General features: G+C 35.9%; 1 protein-coding gene across 2 annotated transcripts; it reads right to left on the reverse strand.

Annotated features, from left to right (window-relative positions):
* Positions 1-1,483: 1,483 nt before the first annotated feature.
* On the reverse strand, positions 1,484-11,226 carry LOC132603759 (uncharacterized). Of its 2 annotated transcripts, none has more exons than XM_060316967.1 (5): positions 10,481-11,226; positions 9,136-9,788; positions 8,298-8,513; positions 2,348-2,439; positions 1,484-2,262 (listed from the first exon to the last, which is right to left on the reverse strand). In XM_060316967.1, exons 2-5 carry the CDS (start codon positions 9,772-9,774, stop codon positions 1,653-1,655), a joined length of 1,557 nt encoding a protein of 518 aa, XP_060172950.1. In that variant the 5' UTR covers positions 9,775-9,788; positions 10,481-11,226; the 3' UTR covers positions 1,484-1,652. The 2 variants fall into 2 exon arrangements, with proteins under 2 accessions (XP_060172950.1, XP_060172949.1); XM_060316966.1 differs by having other exon boundaries at positions 9,136-9,796; positions 10,481-11,225.
* Between the last annotated feature and the right edge of the window lie 11,832 nt (positions 11,227-23,058).

Raw genomic sequence — 23,058 nt, forward strand, 5'->3', positions numbered from 1 at the left:
CCCGAAGTATCCTTCCAAAATAAAATGCATAACTCAATCTCCTTTCCATTTCCACCAACTGTCCTTCTCCATGCAAAGATACTTTTTAGTTTTATATTTTTCAAAATAAACTTTAAAAGCATTTCAATAGAATTTTTTAATCAAAAACATCAATTGATTATTACGTATTAGCTTCGACATTTCTTACATATGCATAACGTATATATATATATATATATATTTTTTTTTTTTATTTTTATTTTAAATTAAGCACTTAAAAGTGCTGAACTATCAGCTACTTTCAACTAGCTAAATCAAATGGTCTCCGAAATGAGTTGGTTTTCCGCATAAGCGACTTAGTTGACTTTGCAAATAGATGATCCTGAACATGTTGTCGTGCTTTTTCTCTGACAATTCTAGCATCTTTCTTTGTCCCTTCTCGTGATTCACATGAATTAGTAGGGCGGATTTACATTATTGTTTACGGGTTCACATAAATCCAACAACTTTTGACAGTTTTCTACCACATATGATAACAACTTATGTTTTCTCAAGCTAAAAAACTAGTGCATGTGAGGAAGAGAGAAATGAAATCGTCACAATTTTGTTAGGGCCTCTCCGTTATAAATATTCTATCACAAACTCGGGTTTCTTGCACTGGTTAATGTTTTCCATGTACGGATGTACCTCAATTGCTTTAGTACTTTTTCATGATTTTATAGGCCAACTGGGTGGGTGGCCTGCCATTTTACTCTTTATGTTGCATTTGATAGACTATCTATCTGCTTAGCAATAGACTTTTGCTTTTTGGCTGCCAAACTTCAACAGTCATCAAGCCAAAATAAAAACACTCTTGCTTAGCCTTCTTATTATTAGAAGGCAGTGTAAATAACACACTACATCCCGAAAGCAATAAAAAGGATACATGAAAAAAAAAGATCAACCACCCATCCAACCAAAAAAGTATTGGCAAGTATTAATGCTATAAATTCAAGTAATTGCTCTTATGTATGCAATTGCCAAAAAACTTCTCTAAACTTACCTAAGCAAACAACAAAAGAAACAAAAAGGTTCCTTGATACTCCACCATTCATCAATAACATCAGCAACTTGTTACAACATGTATGAAGGTGCCGGCTATTTAAGCTGGAGAAGCAGGACACATGCTGGATTACTTGGACCTTTTATCTTCAGATAATTTTGCATGTGCCCTGCCTCACCATCTTAAACACCCCCGCTCTGCCAATTTTGGTACTCAAGGTCAATGTTTAATCAGTTGGACTTTTAATTAACATCTCTTTTCGATTAACCTCCTTCTTTCTTTAATTCACAGGCGCAAGGGGTCAAATTCTGGTTGTTGTGGAAGGTACTGAATGACTCTATTCTATTCTAATTCGATCTAAGATGAAAAAATCGCGCTCTATAGGATTTGACGCGAACTTCCTGGCACAAATTCCTGCATACGTCACTGCTTTAAGTACGGCTATAAAAGGCTAGACAATGAGCCATGCAGGTTACTCCTTAATTCACTGTTTTCACCATTCTTTTCAAATACACTGAAACAATTAAGTTTACATTTTTCTCACATGAGCTGATTAGTTACTATTAAATGACCTTTAAATAGATTCATACAAGAGCATAAAATTCTTAGGAAGTAAGTAGAACAGAAACTCTTAGGAACTTGGTTTTCCAAGAGCTGAAGCAGCTGAATCCACATGAAGCAGTAAACATGCATAGAGTTTTTGCTTTAATCTATCAACTGTCTCTGCCACATCTTTATTCAAGGTTGACTTACTCTTAAGCTTGTCCAACCAGTCATTCGCATGCTTAAGCTGTGACAACGCGAGAGCAATTTGGTTGTTTGAATCCGTTTGTTGTACACCACGTGCTTTCTTTTTCTGATCCTGCTCGTCCAACCGGAATCCAACATCAAGTGCTTCGTCCAAGAATTTCAGAAACCAGGATTGTATTTCATTAAACAGAACCTCTCTTAACTCCCTTGTGCTTCTAGAACCGTCACCTTTTGCCCATTCTATCTTTTCAGCCACAGAAACTTCAGTTAAAGGCTTCAAGGACTTGGGGGTATTTTTACCGTTCAAGGAATATGTCTTCTTGCCCACTTGCTCCTTGTCTTGTAAAGATAATTTTGAGGCAAAGTTATCCGGTATTTGTACATTTGTCTTAGTATTCGGTTGATCCATGAGCTGGATGAGTGCGAAAAATTTGGCCAAATTGAGATGGGGACTCTCTGGTGATGCAGATGAGCATAGTTCAGCAAACATGCTGCAAAGAAAAAAATTGAAGAAATTTGAAGGTAAACAACTTGCCGTAATGTCACGGATGAATCAAAGTCCAATATAGTACTGACCTGAAGCAATGAAGAAGATTGGTTGCTGTCAATGCTTCTTCTTGAGCTTCCGCTGCTATTAAAGAAGCTAACTTTTTCCTTCTAAGGATCCCCTTATTATAAAGACAAAACAAATGAGAAGCATAAGTGCACTTGTGTGATATTGCTCTCTCATGAGTCTTCGACGTCTTCTTTAAAACATTTAATCTTACAGTGATTCTTTCTTTGGGATAATTACATTTTTGGACAGCTCAAAACAATAATAGCCAGAAAATGTATTTGTATATTAAGTATAAATATACATATTGCATACACAAAATATACATATAATATAGTACATAAATATACTTATATTATACATAATTAGTGTATAGGTTTTGTACATTTTCTAGCGCCAGTAATTAATTCAGCCAATGGGCCAAAAATGAAAAAAAAAAAAGAAAAAAAAAAGAAGTCTTTATTTATCCTTTGATGCATTTTTATGAAGTGACAGTGAATGTTTAAAATGTCTGTCTATCTGATACATGAATTAGTATAAGCAGTTGGAAATGAGTTAGTTACAGTGGAATTCCAAAAGTTAGTTGGTAGTTAGTTGAATTAGCTATTGGCAGGAAAGTTAGTTACTATTACACTAGTTAGTTAGAGCAAGTTGTTAGAAGTTAGTTAGTTGGTTATGACTTAGATTCAGTTTAGATTAGTAATCCATTCTCTATAAAGCATTGTAATACACTACATGGGAATCATCTATGAAAATACAATACACAAATTCTATTTTACTTCTATTCCATTTCCTCTCTTTCATTTCTATAGCTGATCAACTCGAGTTATCTCTGAATAACTCCTGTATTGGCACAGAATTACTCGAATTGTATTGAATTCCTGCAATTCTACTAACATTGGTATCAGAGCAGTTAGATTCTCGGCATAAATGGCTAAGGGAACTAGATCAAATGGAGATCAAGTCCCCACTGGTTCTGCCCAAGAAGGTGGAGATGTGAGGGAAATGTTGCAGAAACTGATGGCAGAAATTGGTACTCTTAATGGAGAAATGGCATCCTTGAAAAGATTGGATCAAACTGTTGCCCAATTGAAGGAACACATCGAAGGAACTAGGAGTGATGATTCACCTGTGATTAATGGAGTGGGAACTTCAAGAGAAAGGAACTCAAGGGAGAGACCAGTAAATGAAGAAGAAGTTAGGGAGAAATCAACTATGAATTACCAGAATTACCCAGGAATATCCAGGTATTCAAAGTTGGATTTTCCTAAATTCAATGGGGAAGATCTGAAGTCTTGGTTGTTCAAAGTTGATCAATTCTTTGATTTTGACAACATTGCTATGGACAAAAGAGTGGGATTGGCTGCAATTCACATGGAGGGTGAAGCAATACAGTGGCATCAGTCATTTATGAGGTACAGGCAATATACTTTTCCTCCCACCTGGAATGAGTATGTTATGGCACTAGTAGAAAGGTTTGGGGCTGATTATGATGACCCAATGGAAGAAATTAAGAAAATTAAGCAAACTGGTTCTGTGAAAGATTACCAAGCAATTTTTGAAAGTAAGTTGACTAGGGTAAATCTCTCTCAAGAAAATACAATTAGTTGCTTTATTGGAGGCCTTAAAGATGAACTAAACCTTGCTGTGAAATTGACAAATCCAACCACCTTATCTCAGTTGTGCAGAACTGCTAGGATGCAAGAAGCATTCTTAACTGCTCAAGCTAAGTTCTATAAACAATTTCCATATCCAACAGCAAATTCTGGACCTAGTTATAAGAGAAGTAGTGATCAGAAATTCCAAAGTAAACCTTTGTTGTCAACACCTACAATTGAAAGTTCTGTAAGCAATAAAGGGTTCACCAGAAGGAGTCTTAGCATAGAAGAAATGAATGATAAGAGAGCACAAGGGCTGTGTTATTTTTGTCCAGAAAAATATGCTCCAGGCCATAAGTGTAAAAACTTAAAACAACTTTACTTACTAGAAGTAGAGGAATTGGAGGAAGAACACACCCAACAAGAAGGGGAATTGATAGGTGATGTAGGAATGGAGATGGTAGAAGTGAATCAACCTTTAGAACAGATGGAGATTTCTGTTCATGCATTGAATGGGTCACTAGGGTTCAGGACTCTTAGAGTGACAGGTTATCACTCCAAGAAACCTCTGAATATTTTAGTTGACACTGGCAGTTCACATAATTTCATGGATCCGGAGCTAGCAAAGACTCTAGGATGTGCTACCAAGTCAACTACACCTCAAATGGTTACTGCAGCAAATGGTAATATGATCAGAGTGGATAAGGTGTGCCATGTCACATGGTTGCTGCAAGGAGCTGAATTTGCTGCTGATTTCTTACTATTACCATTGGGGTCTTGTGGAGTTGTGTTAGGGGTCCAATGGCTATTAACTTTGGGTGATATCAAGATGAATTTCAACAAGTTAACTATGGAGTTTTGGTACAAAGGGAAGAAGCATTTACTCAGAGGTGCAGGGAAGCAAATCACTTCTGCTAATGCTGGCAAATTGGAGAAACATTCAGGTAATCAGTCTCAGCTATGCATGATTCAAGTAGTTCCTACCATGTGTACTGAATTATATGCTTTGGAGACTAAAGAAGAGGCAAATACAGACCCTAGAATCTTGGTAGTCATACAGGAATTTAGGGAATTATTTGCAGAACCAACTCAACTGCCACCATCTAGAGGAGTATTTGACCATAGAATTGTGTTGCATAATGGTACTGAACCTATAAACAAGAGACCTTACAGATATCCTTCTGTTAAGAAGGACATTATTGAGAATTTGGTGCAACAAATGTTGGAACAAGGCATTGTTCAACCAAGCTGCAGCCCCTTTGCATTACCAGTGGTCTTAGTTGGTAAGAAGGATGGGACTTGGAGATTGTGTGTAGACTATAGGGATCTTAACAAGCACACTGTTAAGAATAAATTCCCTATCCCCATTGTAGAAGATCTACTAGATGAACTGGGCGGTTCTACAATCTTTTCAAAAATTGACTTAAGAGCTGGTTATCACCAACTAAGGATGGCTGAAGAGGACATTCCCAAAACTGCATTCAGGACTCATTCAGGCCATTTTGAGTACTTAGTAATGCCTTTTGGTTTGTCTAATGCACCAGCTACTTTTCAAGGCTTGATGAATACTGTTTTCCAGAAGTTTTTGAGGAAATCAGTGCTTGTGTTTTTTGATGATATACTCATTTACAGTAAAACAGTAGAGGATCATTTGTTACATCTTAGAAGTGTTTTTGTTGAGATGAAGAAACATCAGCTTCTAGCCAAAGAGAGTAAATGTTTCTTTGGAGTAGCAAGGATTGAATACTTGGGCCATTTTATCACAAAGGATGGGGTTTCTACTGATCCTCAGAAGATCAGTGTTGTTCAGAAGTGGCCCTTACCTTCTACTATCAAGCAACTGAGAGGCTTTATTGGTCTGGCTGGGTACTACAGGAGATTTATTCAAGGATTTGGGATTATCAGCAAACCATTAACTGATCTTTTAAAGAAGGATAGTTTTAAATGGTCTACTCTTGCTACTTCTGCATTTGAGAAGTTGAAAGAAGCACTTACTAAGGCTCCTGTTCTGGCCCTAGCTGATGCTAATAAAACTTTTGTAGTGGAGACTGATGCTAGTGGATTTGGTATAGGTGTTGTATTGATGCAGGAAGGTCACCCTATTGCATTCATTAGTAAGACTTTATCTAATAGACATGCTGCAATGTCTGTTTATGATAGAGAATTACTGGCAATTGTTCATGCAGTTTCCAAATGGTCTCAATATTTGCTTGGCCAGAGATTCATCATAAGAACTGATCAGAAGGCCCTGAAGTTCTTAATGGATCAAAAGTTACACACAAACTCCCAACTTATGTGGTTAACTAAGCTCATGCCTTTTGATTATGTTATTGAGTATAAAAAGGGGGTTGAGAATAAGGTTGCTGATGCTTTGTCAAGGGTAACTAGTGCTGAGTTACTCACCCTTGTAGTTTCAACAACTAGTTCTCAGCTAATGGGTGATATTGCTCACAGTTGGGAAACAGATGCTGATTTGAAGGCCATTGTTGCACAATTACAGGCTGGTCAGGGTCCTACTCACTTCTCATGGGTGCAGAATCAGCTGAAAAGGAAAGGTAAACTTGTGGTTGGTAGAGTACCACAACTGAGGTTTTCCATCATTTCACTATGGCATTGCACTCCTCAAGGTGGTCACTCAGGTGTAGAGGCCACATTAAAAAGGGTTCTTACCTTGTTTTACTGAAAGGGCATAAGGAAAGATACCAAAGTGTTTGTGCAGGAGTGTGACATATGCCAAAGAAACAAAGCTGATCTTGCAGCTTATCCAGGTTTATTACAACCATTGCCTATTCCTGATGTGGTTTGGTCTCAGATTAGCATGGATTTCATTGATAGATTGCCTAAGTCCAAAAGTCATGAGGTTATTTTAGTAGTTGTGGACAGGTTGAGTAAGTATGGTCATTTCATACCTCTCAAACACCCATATTCTGCTCAAATAGTAGCCAAGGCATTTCTAGATAATATTGTCAAACTACATGGTTTTCCTGATGCTATTACTAGTGACAGAGATGCTGTTTTCCTAAGTTCTTTTTGGCAAGAGTTGTTTGCCTTACAAGGAGTCCAATTAAATACTTCTACAGCTTACCATCCTCAGTCTGATGGACAAACTGAGGTCTTGAATAGGTGCTTAGAGACCTATCTCAGATGCTCATGTAATGAGAGTGCTACTGATTGGTTTGACTGTCTTCCTATGGCTGAATACTGGTACAATACATCATTTCATAGTGCTATACAGACCACACCATATGAAGCTTTGTATGGTAGACCTCCCCCTCTACACTTGCCATACCTTCCTGGTGAGTCTGATTCAGCTGAAGTGGATAATACCTTGTTGAATAGAGAATTCAAGTTGCAGTTAATGAAGCATCATTTAATGAGGGCTCAGCTTAGAATGAAGCAACAAGCTGATTCTCATAGAAGTGACAGAAACTTTGAAGTTGGTGATTGGGTTTATTTCAAGCTTCAACCATATAGGCAGGTGTCTATTGCTACACACCCTTATCATAAACTTGCTGCTAAGTTCTATAGTCCATTTCAGGTTACTAAAAGAGTTGGTCAGGTGGCTTATACTCTCTTGTTACCAGCAACAGTCAAGATTCACCCTACAGTTCATGTGTCCCTGCTTAAGAAGTGTTACGCAGTACCTGCTCAAATTTCTATTCCACCTTCTATTGATATTGCTGATCCTAATTGCCCTCAACCTGAAGCTATCTTACAAAGGAGGATGGTCAAGCGTGGGAACAAAGCTGTGGCTCAGGTGCTTGTTAAATGGCATGGTTTATCTGCAGACTATGCTACTTGGGAATTTTTCAACAGTCTCAAGACAAGGTTCCCTCAATTCGATCCTTGAGGTCAAGGATCTCTTGATGAGGGGAGTACTGATACATGAATTAGTATAAGCAGTTGGAAATGAGTTAGTTACAGTGGAATTCCAAAAGTTAGTTGGTAGTTAGTTGAATTAGCTATTGGCAGGAAAGTTAGTTACTGTTACACTAGTTAGTTAGAGCAAGTTGTTAGAAGTTAGTTAGTTGGTTATGACTTAGATTCAGTTTAGATTAGTAATCCATTCTCTATAAAGCATTGTAATACACTACATGGGAATCATCTATGAAAATACAATACACAAATTCTATTCTACTTCTATTCCATTTCCTCTCTTTCATTTCTATAGCTGATCAACTCGAGTTATCTCTGAATAACTCCTGTATTGGCACAGAATTACTCGAATTGTATTGAATTCTTGCAATTCTACTAACATTCAGGGAAGAGAATGGTCTCATTTAAGCACTGCTTTAGCAATAATGCAATAGATTTTGTGATTACTTGGGTTCTAAAATTAGCAAAACAATGGCATTAAAGGAGAACACGAAGATACCTTCCCTGGCTTTGCGAGGCTGGCTGGTAGGGAGGACCATGGTATGAGTGTTTCAGAAAATGGACTGTTCTCTCTAATGTTTTCTTGTTTGCTACTAGTGCGTTTTAGAGTTGAAGACGTTGGAGTTGTCAAAAGATCTCTGCTATTAAGCACATTGACATCTGAGTTTGGAGAAAATGCATCAGAACGACCACGGGAAGGAGTTGTAGGCCGTGTCTGAAATTCAAAAGCAGAAATTAGAAAACTATTGCAATGTGGAGAAAGACATACAAACTTGTTCTATAGAGCTAAGCATATCATGCAAGTTCTTTCTTCCTTATATATAAGTACGTTGTTCAAAAAATAGTCAAGCAATAGCAAAAATGCAGTTCTGATGCACAGCCTGTAAGGAATTGGTTTGATAAGTGACTATAGCACATTTAACTTTCAACTAATAGAACAGTTATCTCTTAGACTTAGTCCTGGAATACAAGTTTTCAAAAATTCAGCAAATTTAATGTCAGACTATTCGATTCCTCATCAAAATACTTTTGGTATTTCTACTCTTCGATATTGGTTAGAGTGGGAATTAGTTACAAGAGCGACCAAAAATAGGAACCTTTATTAGTTACAAGTTAAATGTGGTTTGTTGAATATCACGATGAAAATTAGAATATATCAATAACTTGGGTATCAAAAGCGCAATTATCACTTGATTTTATCGACCTTGGCAAACTTAACAATCATGGATTTGTAGCCAAAAGAAAAAAGGGGATAAAAACAAGGACTAATAGTAATCTTTGAATATGAACTTTTAGCAAGTTGAAACAAATGAATAATCTGTAATGCAGGATCATACCTGACTTTTAACCTCAGGTTGTCTCCCTTTCAAAAGCACAACCCTGTGATCTGCTCCGTTGCTCTCATTTTCAACGCCTTTTGCACCATTACCTTGATCATTTCCACTAATCTTTGTATTCTGGTTTGATATACCTTGCATGTACCTGGATGCAACTACCGCCTTCTCCTCTTTGATAACAAATTTCTTCTTCTGGTTCTCCTTTTTTGGTTCAGGCAGTTCGTTCAACTTTAGACCAGCATTATTTTCCTGATCAGGAATCTCAGATTGTTCCAACATTTGCATCAAATCCTTCGGGTTGCCAATAAATGGATGTCGCCCCGGAATTGGCCTTACCCCAATTAAAACGGGGACCGGTGTTCCAGCCTCCATTTTGTCAACATAGAAGAACTGGCCAAGTTGCAATTTGTTGTTCAAAATGAGCTCATTGTCTTCTTTTGATAGTGTGACATAAGTTGAATGAGAAGAATCGGAGACTTTAATAAAAAAGCCGTGGTTTGGCCACAGTTCTGAACCACTCAAGGCAGGGACAATGCTGATTACTTGTAAAAGAACGGATCTATATTCTCCGCGAACTTTTACGTTGGAGTTCATGCTTTGTAGAAGCTTAATCAGTACGTCTGGTACGAGAGACGCCATCTTTTCCCTTCACACTGTTGTCCTAAAACATAAGAGGATTCATATTAACAAAATTGAACCAGACAAATACAAAAGAGTATGAAGAAGGTCCTTTCATATGACATAGTCACGATTTCATTCATCCTACAATTTTTAACTACGATATTTCTTTCATCGAGCTAAATTATAACAAAGTGGTCTATTAGAAGAAATGAAATTTTTGGTCATGCAATGGAAAAGCAAGAATTTTTAACTATTGATTAGTGTCACAAGAAAATGATAATGCCCCTCCGCTAAACAGCTATTTTTCCCCCTTGAACCAGCACATCATACAATGGTGCGAAGTTTGTAAATATAATCTAGAGGACAAATTCCTTATAATAAGTACTGAGCAGGCGCGGAGCTATCAAAAAATTATACTGCGAATATACGGTAAAAATGATCTCCTATATATATAAATTGTTAACTCCTCTTAACATAAGGGCAGCTTCTAGTATAGCAGTAAAAGCAGTTTTAAAATTGTTTTAGATCACATATTAAACATTCCAATGTAGCATTAAAATTGTTTGAAAATCGCCTTGTTAGAATTCTTATTTAAACCAAGGTAAACTAGAAGGGTTGCAACTAGTTGACGCCCCCAAACAGAATAGTTTAGCTATGATCATAAACACAACACGACTAGCTTGCGATTGAAGCATAGTTCATATATAGAATAACTAATGCGTACCTGAACAATGTGGTGCACCAAGATACAGAAAGACAGAAGATGGAAAAGCTGAAAAAACACAATGGCAAATGTGAGAGAAATAACTGTGCAACAAAAACATAATTCCCAAGAAGAAACTTTTGTGTAACTTTCTATTGCAGTCACGTTTGTTTCCAACTTCCCTTGGCTTCTAAGCCAAGACACCAACTTTCTGGTCCTATTTGTTGACACCTTTATAGGGTCCCTTACATTTTCTTCAAATGACCATTCTAACCCATCTCTGAATATGACCCCTTTGTGACGTTCTTGCCATTTTTGGTGGGTAATATAGTCAGTTTGCTGTGGTTGTTGTGCTGGTCAGCTTGGCTATTTTAAGGAAGAGGAGATGGAGCTGTTTAGAGAGCAAGAAAGCATTGTTTTTTTTCTTTTCTTTTGCAAGTCTATGTAGGACTATTGAAAATGACATATAATAATTATTTATTTACATTAAAGCTACTGATTAGATGATTATTACTTAACTTTGATTAATTAAAAAGCTTTTTGTTTTTTTGTTTTTGTTTTGCATAGTGTAATCATTGAGTGATGACAGTTCATTATTCTTGATGCTAGGGAAAGAGTGTTCAGTTCGAAGTGATTAATTGGTTCATCACTTTGTGATCATTTGTGAGATCGAAAGGACCTCAAAAAAGAATAAATTTCTTTTTCTGAATAAGTTTCTTTTTCTGAGATCACTTTTGCTTCTTGGGCTGTCAGGATTGCGTACTTTAAGTCTGTTAAGATGATAGTCTGCCACTGCTTTGTCAAATCTTGAAAATATCCAAATTTCTGCATTTCACGTTACAGTGGTTATTTTTGGTGCTGTCAAGGGGACAATCTAGACCATGAAACCACATTTTAAAGTGCATTGTCTTAAGTTAAAAATGTTAAACTAGGTAAAAGGGCCAAAAATATTCTTTTACTTTGTTTAATGGCTAAAAATATCCTTCGAACTAATTTTGGATCATTTATGTCCCTGCTGTTATGAAAGTTAACAAATATACCCTTCATTTGACAAAAATTCCCAAATTGATTCAAATAACCCAATTTCTTGAAAAACAACTCATTCTCCTATTATAACCGCCCCGACCCACCTCCTAAAATAACCTGTTCTTTCTTCTCTCTCATATTTTGTCCTCCAGCTATCATGCCCGTCGATGGAGACTTACTTTCTCTTTAGTCGTTGACCAATTCAAAAGTTAGTGTCATGTTTTAGGATCTACAATTTTTATGTTTCAGTTAAGTCGACTTAGAAGTGCTAATTATGTTGAAATTAATTAGGTAATGGGATCAACTCTTTTAGCTATTACTTCAGGTCATAGGTTAGTGATAAGCTACTGCTCTATTTATCTGCTTAGTTGGTAGTTCTGCAGTACTAACTATTATGTACTGGTTGTTTTCAAAATGACTGTCAATTGTTTCCGTCTTTCTATGCTTTCCTTTCTAATGGAAGAGCTTGAACAAAATTTCTATTCAAATAATGAATAACAAGTTTATAAATTATAGATGTTTGACAAAGACCACTTCTTAATCTTCCTTCTGGACAATTGCATATCTTAAATAAAATGAGTGGACTAGAATCGACAGTATTCTAATAAATAGAGGACCGGGAAGGACGCGCCTTTGGTGTACGTCCCTCGAGACCAACAAGGGGCGGTAGAGGAATATTCACTAGTTGTCCATCGACTACGCCTTTCGGTCTTAATTGATGGGCTTGATAGCTGGAGGAGAAAATATGAGAGAGAAGGAAGAACGGGTTATTTTAGGAGGTGGGGTTGGGCGAGTAAAATAGGAGAATGAGTTATTTTTTATAAAATCGGGTTATTTGAATCAATTTGGGGATTTCCGTCAAATGAAAGATATATTTGTTAACTTTCATAACGACAGAGGTATAAATGATTCAAAATTAGGTCGGACAATATTTTTAATCATTAAAACAAAATAGAAGGATATTTTTAAACCTTTTCCCTCTAAAGAATCGTTGTAATTCGCTGTTAACTATTTCAAAAAAACAAAAGGATAATATGGCAATTTCTTTTGGAATTGGCCCACATAATTGGTAAATTATTTCCTTTTCTTTTTATAAAATAATGTTCTGGTAGTGTTTGTGAATTGTGGGTCAGCTTGTAGGCAATAGTGAGGTTCTGAACAGCAACAAAAAGAACTTGGACACAAGGCGGCTACACTTGTTTTCCTCGGTTTTTTTATACTGGTTCAAAAGATGTTTTCATGAAAAATAAGTGATTTTCTTACTTATTTTTTAGTATTTTATAAGTAAGTAAAAATTATTATCTCAAAAATACTTATATATTATCATGTGACTTTAGAAAAATATGTCTACTAAAAAAAATGGATATATATATATTAAAGCCACGTGGCATTTTTTTTAATTAAAAAAAGAAACTAAATTATTTTACAAAAAAAACCCGTCAGCTAAAAATGTATATTCGCACTATTTTGTAACAGTAGGGATATATATACACCGCTTTTTAATTTAACCAGAGGTATATCTACTCTAAATTGTAAAGTTGAGGGGTGTATTTGCACCTTTTCCCTAAATAAAATCCCACTGAAGCCTCAAGCTACAACCTGAAATTTGCAAATTGACCCGTTGCTACTATACTTGCATGAGCAAACACATTGCACGGGTGCCATCAAGAAATTCTAGAGGTCTAGGCAACGCAAAATGACATTGTGGCACCAGATAACGAGGTCATATGTCGCGATGTACCGTATATTACAACCTTTAATAACAGAATCAAATAGCTACCCTTCTTATAAGCCTGTTATCCGGTTTAGACCGGACCGGACCGGTAACCGGTTATTAAATCGGCCGATTTTCGGTCTAAAAACAGGAATCAGTGACCGGTTTCAAACTAGAAACCGGAGCGGTCCGGTCCAAAACGTTACAAAACCTCCTCTTTTTTTTTATAGAATATATATATTATAGTATTTATTAGTATATTATAGGTATATTTATATATGTTATATAAGTTTATAAATAAAGTTTATATATTTACTGACTAACAGCATATACGTATATATATATATATATATATATATTAAGTTATATGCTTAAGTTATACTACATATACGTAAAATATACTAAGAATATACTCATATATATCAATATACTTAGGTTATATAACTTATGTATACTATATATATATATATAAATCATATGTATTATAACTTAAGTTATTTATAGCTTAAGTTTTTTCTAAGTTTATAAATTCCTATTTTATAAATTAAGTATATTTATATTATAAGTATATTTTAGTTATTTTTCAAGTATATAGCTTTCTAGTTTTTAATTTAAGTAAATGTATATTATAAGTATATTCTTAGTATATTTTAAGTATATTCCTAACTTAATATAAGTAAAAATATGAACACAAGTAAATAGAAGAAAGCTCAATGAGCCATATATTTTATTCATTCATGGATAATATTTATTTGCAAGTTGTAGTTTTTTTTTTAACTTGCAAATAATACATGAGTTGTAAAGAAATAGTAGAATAATAAAAAAAAAATGTCAATCATTTGGTTAATATCCGCCATATATATTCAGTCATGGAGATATCTTCAAAGTCTTTCATTTGGTCCGCTCCACTTGCTATCAAATCTTCAATCTCTTCCTCTTCGCCTTCCACCGCTTCTAAGTTTTGGTTGCGTCGCTCCGATCTAATCCAATCGCGAATGCACACTAGTACTTGCAAGCTAAAACTGGATAATGAGTGTCTATGGTCTCCAATTTGTTGTTCTTCCTCGGCTCAATGCACTCTCTGAAGCCACGGTTGATATTTGAACCGTAAGGATATCTTGAGCCATTCTTGAAAGTATCGGATGACTCGCCTTGTATTTCTTCCACCATGCTAAGACGCCCAAATCATCTAGTTGGTTGATATCCATATTTGGCTACATCAAATAAAAGTGATATTCATCAAAGTTTGCATTATGAGGAGTTGAATGTGAATGTAAAACTTTTAAATGCGACAAACCCGATAAGCTCTTTTTGCTACTTTGAGAAGTAGTAGGGCGTGGAACAACGGGTATAGCATTTTCTTCCAAATTAGAATAATGACTAAAAACTTTTCTAAACTCGGCATCAATCGCGAGCTCGGCGTCAATTAAAGATGGTTCAACATCCTCTTCAATTTCTAAAAAGGTATAAATTTGATTAACCAATGTTCTCGTATAAGACATTTTTAAACAAGGATTTAAAAGAGAACCCAATATAAATAAAGTTGGGATGGAAAAAAAATACTTCTTAAATTTTGTTGTCATATTAAAAATAGCCGCTTGATAACCGGATTTATTTTTATACTCTTGTAAAACTCTAGCTATTTCCGCTAAGTAGGCTAAAATTTCGATTACCGTGAGATAAAATTGTCTAGAAAAAACAAGAGTTGCATTATAAAATTTTTGTAAGAGTTCAACACATTCCTTAACATCTTTCCAATCGTTAATATTTAACCAATCATCATTATTCGTATTAAAATTGTTGTGAACTTGTTGTATGCGAATCCTATACTCATATGCTTGTTGTAACATAATGTAAGTATAGTTCCACCTAGTCTCAACTTCTACTTGAATTTTCCTAGGTCTAAGGCCATTTTCCACACAAGAATTCTTAAAATCTCTCAGTTTTGCCCTATTAGCATTACAAAAAAGAAACGCAACCGCATTTCTAACTTTTTGAATAGAATCTTCAAAACACTCAAGACATCTTTAACAATCAAGTTTAAAATGTGACAACTACATCTCACATGAAAAATATTTTTTAGCGGAGGGTTTAATTCCCTTTTTAAAAGACCAGCCGCCTTTGTATTATTAGAAGCATTATCTAAAGTAATATAAAGTGTTTTTTTATAAATGTTAAAAAATCTCATAATAGTAGATATTGAATCCGCTAAAAATTTTCCATCGTGACGACCTTTCCCTTCATCATATAAAAAAACTATAATTCTTTTTTGCATCACCCAATTATCATCAACTCAATAACATATAATAGCAAAAAAATCTAACTTGTTAAGACTAAGACTCAAATCGGCGGTAAGAGAAATATTACATTTAAAGAATTAAATAGATGGCGCAAATAAAATCTATATTTTTTATACAAATCTATAATATCCGCTCTACAAGTACTTCTAGGAATACCCTCAAATAACGGATTATAACAACGTTGAATATAAGTAACAAACCCCAAACCCGAAAGAAAGGAAAATAGTAGAGCATCAAAAGAAACCATTTTAGCTATTTCTACACACTTTTTTTCTTGTCATACTTAAAAATTTTACCGGTTCGTGAGTCTATCATCATTTGAATACCCCCCAGATTTGAACCCGTTTACTCTCCCCAAACATCCTTATGTCTACTTTTCATATGATTCGTTAGTGTACTCTGATGTTAGGTGTATTTATACACTTTTCCGCCATCTTTTACCCATACTTATACTGTATTTTACAGCTAAATGCATTAAATACACCTAACATCTATTAACTATGTGCTATGGGACTAATTTGTGCTTTATTATGGAATCTAGGCGGTTTAAGTTGAAAATGCTACAGTGTGAAGATGAAGAGATTTGGAGCAAAATTGAAGAAGAGGAAAAAGAAAAGAAGGTCACGTTGAAGTCTTTTGGGTACAACAAGGACCAATGAAGGGTAATCTGAGCAATTCTGGCTGATTCTGAGGCAGTGCGGGTTGGACGAGTGAGCAGAAGGAGGTTGCAACACTTGAAGGCAAAATACGACCACTGAAGGGTCTCATGCATTGGTTGTGCGTCGCACACCCAGCGCACAAAATACCCCTTTCTGATTCTCAGACCTGTTATGCATTGGCTGTGCGAAGCACAGCGGATGCACAGACATAGTCATGCGATGGCCATGCGACGCATAACCAAAGCACAAGAGGCGTCAGTTCTCCTAAGTTGATCGGGATTGGGCCCACTTATCTCATATTTGCCCTAGCTTATAAATAGCCGTTTTTACATTAGATTAGAGGAATTTTGACCCAGAGAGAGTAGGAGCCGCCGTGGAGGCCGGAGATTATTGGGTTTTATCTTTTCTTCTCCTTATTACTAGTTTGTATATTTTCTTTGAATGATTTGTTGCTTTTCCTCCATATCTATGTGGAGCTAAACTTCTCGTTCTAGGGTTGTGGTAAACCATGATTATTGATGTTTGGTGATTATTTCTTATCTTAATATGAGTTGTTGAGTTTGATTGCTTCTTTAATTCTGTTCATAATTGCTTGATTGTTTGGCCAACAGTTAGGTTCTATTGACTATCTAATATACATGCTTGGGAAAGATGTTGTTAGATTAGAGAAGGATTAAAGAGGGCGTGATCTGATTATCCTACAGTTGGGCTAGGATTTGTGGCTAGGATAGGAATATACCTAGGCGCCGCGTTCAATTAAATACCATAAACGAATTGCGTTCTTAACAAGTCAATTCCATAGGAATATAGGCAGCGAACTGTTTTGAATAGGCGAGTAGTAGTTCGGGAGAATACTACGAGAGTTAATAATCCTGTAAATTAGCAATCGTCGACAATTCGGATTAAAGGGAAATAGTTCGAAAACTCAACAGGTTTGGTGAACCAACCGCAACCCTGGAACATTCGTCTCATTGATAATATAAAAACTCGCTCTTTCTTTGTTGAAGTTCACTATTTTTCTCTTTTATCTTCAATTAGTTTATAATCTCAATCTTCGAATTTCATCTCTTGTATAGATAATTTGAATAGTTTAATTTAGTTGACGGTTAACCATAACTCCCTGTGGGTTCGACATCCGATTTCTAAAATCACTATATTACTTGTACGACTACGTATACTTGCGTGTGCGTTTGGACGCAACAAGTTTTTGACGCCGTTGCCGGGGAGTTAGAAATTAAATGTTTATCTAGATTCTACTTTTCTTTTTGTCTATTCAAGTTTTTTTTTTAAAATTTTTTTTAATTTAGTAGTTTGGATATCTTTCTTGATATGACATCTTGGAATAAAAATTGGTCGAATATTGGTTGTGCCTATTTTGGTGATTCTTGTCTGATTTGTGGAGGACCCCACCTGTGGAAACACTGTCATAATATTTTCGGGAATGGGTTGTGCGCACCTACCCAATCCTTTGAGCGGAATTTTTGTAGTATATGTGGTGGTCAAGATGGCTATTGGAATGGTTGTCCTAACTCTTATTCCTCATCCCCGGGCCCCTATTATGATCCTCTTTTTGTTTGTGATGTTAACAGGAGTAATGAAGTGGAGGATGCAGAGAGTCTTGCTCGGGTTACAGATATGATGAAAAAAATAGTGGAGCAAGACATATTAATAATAGAGCAAAACGCAGAACTAGAGAAGGCCATGGAGAGGATTCGTGCCAAACTCACAGAGATGCAGGCCGAGTCTGAAACTTGTAATCTCCAAGTTACAGTCTTAGCCAATACCCAAGACGAACCTCAAACAGAAGAAGAGAATGAGTTCCTACAATGAGATAACTTCGAAGAAGCAAAGATAGTGAGTCAATCTTGACTAACGGAACAAGCTCAACAAATGAAATTTCATGGGTTTCTCCGCGATGGACTCACAAACATGGCGACACAATTGATAGAAGGCAGAACAGAGCTCAGACAAGAGATAGACAAATTTGACTCAGATATCCATGACCTGCAGGCTCTAATGAATAAAAAGGTTGAGATGTCTGATGCCCAACCACCAGTTGTTGTGGATACTGGCCTACTTGTGGAGCAGGAAGAGGAATTCCAACCATTCGACCAGAATATTGTTGATGATGCCAATGTTGAGGGGGTGCATATGAGTGAGGATGTCAAAAATAAGGCAGTTTCGGAGTTGGGGCGTGTTGGTCCTCATTCTAAATATTTTTCTACATTATGTTTGGTTGGTGACATGGAAATCGAGCCCTCCGAGCTTTTGGAGAAGTGTATAAATAAGGAACAAGACCCTTATATCCTAAAATTTACCACACCAAAAGGGCAAAACGACATTCCTCACTTAAGGGCCAAGAAGTGCAAGATGCGACACCTATTGCTTGGTTCCTTTACTTTCACACCACCGCCCCAGGAGCGAAGCAGAAAATTTAATGCAAAATTAGGGGCGCAATTCATATCCTCAAAGTGGAGGGAAAAGTGGTGATGTTGATTCACGCCGTGCCACGACGTTAACTGAGGCGCTTATTGGGAGGCAACCCAATGCGTAATAATTATAGATTTTTATTTTTATAGTGTCACGTTTTATTTTATTTTGTTTTTGTTTTGCAGATTAGGGGAAGTCTGAGTACCCGAAGTTGAAAGCTGAGGAGCATGTTTGAGCTTAAGTGTGGGGTCGTGCCGACCCTTAATGATGAGAGCATGTTGCTAGCTAGGTCCTAGAGGGCCATAGGGAGTATTTCTTGCTTTACCTGTTTTTACTTTTTTCCATCTATATGCACTGAGGGCATTGCATGATTTTAAGTGTGGGGTGGGAAATACGTCCCTGGTAAGGTTGAGGATGATGATTTAATATGCCTTAGGATTTTTTAAATTTTTATTATTATTAGTTTTGAGTCTTAGTGTTGAAAAAAAAATTGAAAAAATTCGAAAAAGATTTTTTTCTTTGATTTTCTTTAGTAACTTCTTAAGTCCCTCATCAGTGGCATTCATCATCCGCCCCCTTGGGTTTTCTTATGGCCTCGGTTCTTTCTCGAGGGGGGACCTTTGAATCGGGTAATTTTTTATTTTTTTTAGGATAAGTTTTTTTAGGAGAAGGTGGAGATGAGAGCCCTTGAAACCAATTGAATGCTAGGTGCTCGGGATTAGGTACACTATTGACAACAAGAGCAATTCTCGAACTTTTGAAAGTAAAATTGTGCTTAAAAATAATAGCTTGTTTCGGAACACCTAAGTGTTGACACCTAATTTTGGCTCGACGTGCTTACAATTAACGTTTTGGGGGGCCCTGATTCGTTAAAGAGCACGAAATACATTTTTACACATTTTTACATTTTTTTCAACAATTTATTGATGATTATCCTTATTTTAGGAATTTTCTCAATTTATTGTCATTTTTTCAAGGATCATTATTTTGCACATGTATAGCGTAATACTACCATTTTTTTGTGCAATTAATAATTGTTGCTTAATTTTATAGCGATACCTTTTCATATCTTACACATGAATATTTATATTTTATCCTTACATTATTATTTATACATGTATTAATTAACTATATTTTAGTACAGCCCGACAGTGCAGAGAAAAGCGGAACAACTAATTTTTTTAAATGCAGAGCAAAATTCAATCAAATCAAGGTCTCGTCACTTTTTTCAAAAGTGGACATTTTGAGGTGATGGGTTAGGTTTTGATTAGTTAAAAGAAATAAGGGGACAAAGGGGTATGGCTCTATATATATATATATATTTTTGGACTTTATGTTATAAAAAAAGGGAGGGGTTTAATTTTATTGGAATTCAACACATATTTGCACAACACACAAGCACATTTTCAGATTTTTTTCTCTCCCCTAAACCCTAAACATTTTCTCTTAGCCGCCGCCCTTCCACGCCGGAGCTTTGAGCTCCGGTGAACTCCGACGCACCCAAAAACAGCCCTCTTCCCCGCCACTTCTCTCCCCACTTCGTCTTCCTCCCTCTCTCCCAAACACACCCCAACATCTCAACCACACCACGCCACCACCCCTTTATCTTCCTCACCATACCTCAACCAGCAGCCGCGAATACAACCACCACGACTCTACTGCTTCCTTTTAACCTTTTCTGTTCGTCTTCGTCGCTGCTCCGGCGAGGAGCTCCTAGCTCCGGTGAATCGGAGCAGCCAGCAACTATGACGCCCCTCTCCCCTACCCCTTTCTTCTTTTTACTTTTTTTTTTTTTCTGTTGTTTCCAGGAACTCGGGCGACACCATTGGTTGCTCCAAGAGCTTTCAAATCTGGCCGGAGGAATTTGAACCTCGGCACATTCTTTTTCTTTATCTATTTTCTCCATAGCTGGTCAAATTTTGTGTTTGTGGCGTTGCTATGGTGACGCCGTGGAAGCAACGCCAGTGACCAGCCGCCAACGATGCCCCTCAGTCGTTTCTTCTTCTTCGCTGCTCACTCTTTTTCCCTCTTCCCCTTTCATTTCTTTTGTTTTTGTTGTTGCTTTGTTGCAGAAACCATCCAAATACTTGGAACCACACTTTGGTATTCAATTTATTTATTAGTGGTGATAAAAAATTGTTTCAAATGGTTGTGTCTTTAGCGTTGTCTGTTGTTCACTATTTCCTCTTCGTATGAGATGTTTTGATTGACGCATATATGCTTCCTGGTAAACTTTGTTTCTGTTGATATTTTAAGCATGCTAGCTGCTAGGCATTATTTCTTGTTGCCTTCTCGTTGCTCCAATATTTTTATTACTATTCGGGTCTACTTCACTGTTGCTAATTATTTGGACTGATTTTACACATTTTATATTATTTTTTACAAATATTATTGTTGGTTCTGTGCCCGAAAAATACTTTTGATGGCCAATTGTACCGTTACATTTTTTGTCAAATTTATTTAAATTCATTTGGGCGAATACTAAATCCAAATGGCCGATGAAGAAATTTCCGTCGATTTCCAAGGCCTTCCATGTACAAAGACGGGTTTTTATTTTAAGTTTATTCATTATTTCTTTAATTCATCTGATAGTTATTTATTCTTTTACTAACATTTTTATTAAGTCTCATGTAGGTATCCGGAGTTACTTTTTGAAGATACACTCAAAAGAAGTTCAAATAGCTTCTTAAATCCTCTGTTTATATTTTGTTTACATTCTTACAAGCATAAAATATAGTGAAACTTTACTTTTTTAGGGTGCAGGTTGGTGGTATTTATTTATGATCTGCTTAAGTTATTTAAATTTTATGTGTTTTAGACAAATTAATATTAGGCAGTTATTATTTTTTGTAGCTAATATTCTTATAGTTATCATGTTTCGCTAGAGTTTTAATTAAATAGCTTAGCACACTTAAGTAAATAAATAGGGTGATTTTCCTCAATATTTAGCCTTTAGAATGTACTCTCATAATTAATTGATTAGGCGTACATACCTAACTAGTTAAATTAGTTAACTCACCTTGAGTGCAAAATAATTTCATGTCCATTCCTTATAACTTTTTTCACACAAGCTCCTAAATTACAGATAACTTTTTCAAATAATTATTATATCACATATGTTTTGAATCTTTCTTTTTCATTCAAAGGTAAATCGTTCATTGTTAAGTAAATACCTTATGATATATTCATGTAAAGCCAAAATTGTTAGTCACTGTAATTGTGCACTTTGTTCACTCGTAAATAATCATGTATACGTATTTTCTACGTATGTAAATACTTACACCCTTTATTACGTGAATAGTCATATTAGTTATTCTTTAGTCTAAATTCCATTAATATTTTTTTATAAATAATAATCAAGCCTTTTTTACACATCCCTCATATAGTTAAATTGGTCCAGCCGGGAACCACATTTGTGGATTCTGAAGGATGCCTAACACCTTCCCTTCGGAATAATTTGAACACTTATCTAGAATCTCACTTATTTTCGTAGACCATGTTAAGCTGCATATATTAATAATTTATAGGTACCCTAGTATACCTTAAATGCTAGGTGGCGACTCTGTACATAATTAATTATTTCAGAGCTCCATAAGTTGTGCTTTGTTTAGCCTTGGTAAAAATGAGATGCAACACTAAGCTCTTCTACTTGACTCGTGTTAAATTTTTGGCTTAATAATGCTTGCATTGAATTCATGTCCTGGTTTGCTAAGTAGAAGGTCAATATGGATCCATCTTGAACCATGAGTGTTCCATGTGTGGTGAGTGTTCTTGTATATACTCCATGTATCGTATTGATGTCTAGAACTTGCCCGGTATGTCTACAAAGTGAAACTAGGTGTGTTAAGCTAGGAGAGGATATAGGCATTTCTTTATTAGCCATAATTTTTGACCATCTATTTGCCTACCCATATGTGATATCCTTCGTTAACCCCTTTGAGCCTTTTGCCTATTTTCTTTGGTAGCCACATCTTTAGCCATTCCCTTTGTTGGTATAACTTGTAATATTTGATCCCGAACTCCTAAAGCACATTAGAAATTTAGCGCTTGAAAGTGAATGGGAAGTTGATATAAAGGGAAGTTAAGGTGGAAACTAAAAAAAGAAAAAAAAAGGTAGAGGGTGCACTTGGTGAATATAGTTAGTGTGTGTTGTTAGTAGGGGTGAAAAAAAAAATATAAACAATAAAAATAAAAATAAAAAATTGCTCCTTGCTAATGGCGTACGCAAAAAAAAAAGAGTGCTTAATGTTAAAGGGTGCATAAGGTGAAGTGAAAAAGAATGGTTGAAATATTGATGAAACAAGAGGAAGTGCATAAAGGATTGATAATGTATATGTCTTAAGTGCTTAGGGAGGTTAGTCACTATTTACCCAAATAATTTCTACCCGTCCCTTAGCCGACATTACAACCATAAAAGTCCTATGTGATCCTATGCTTAATGTACTTTTATTAATAGAGTATGACATTAAG

Source organism: Lycium barbarum, chromosome 7 (genome assembly GCF_019175385.1).
Source record: "Lycium barbarum isolate Lr01 chromosome 7, ASM1917538v2, whole genome shotgun sequence".
Lineage (NCBI taxonomy): Eukaryota > Viridiplantae > Streptophyta > Magnoliopsida > Solanales > Solanaceae > Lycium > Lycium barbarum.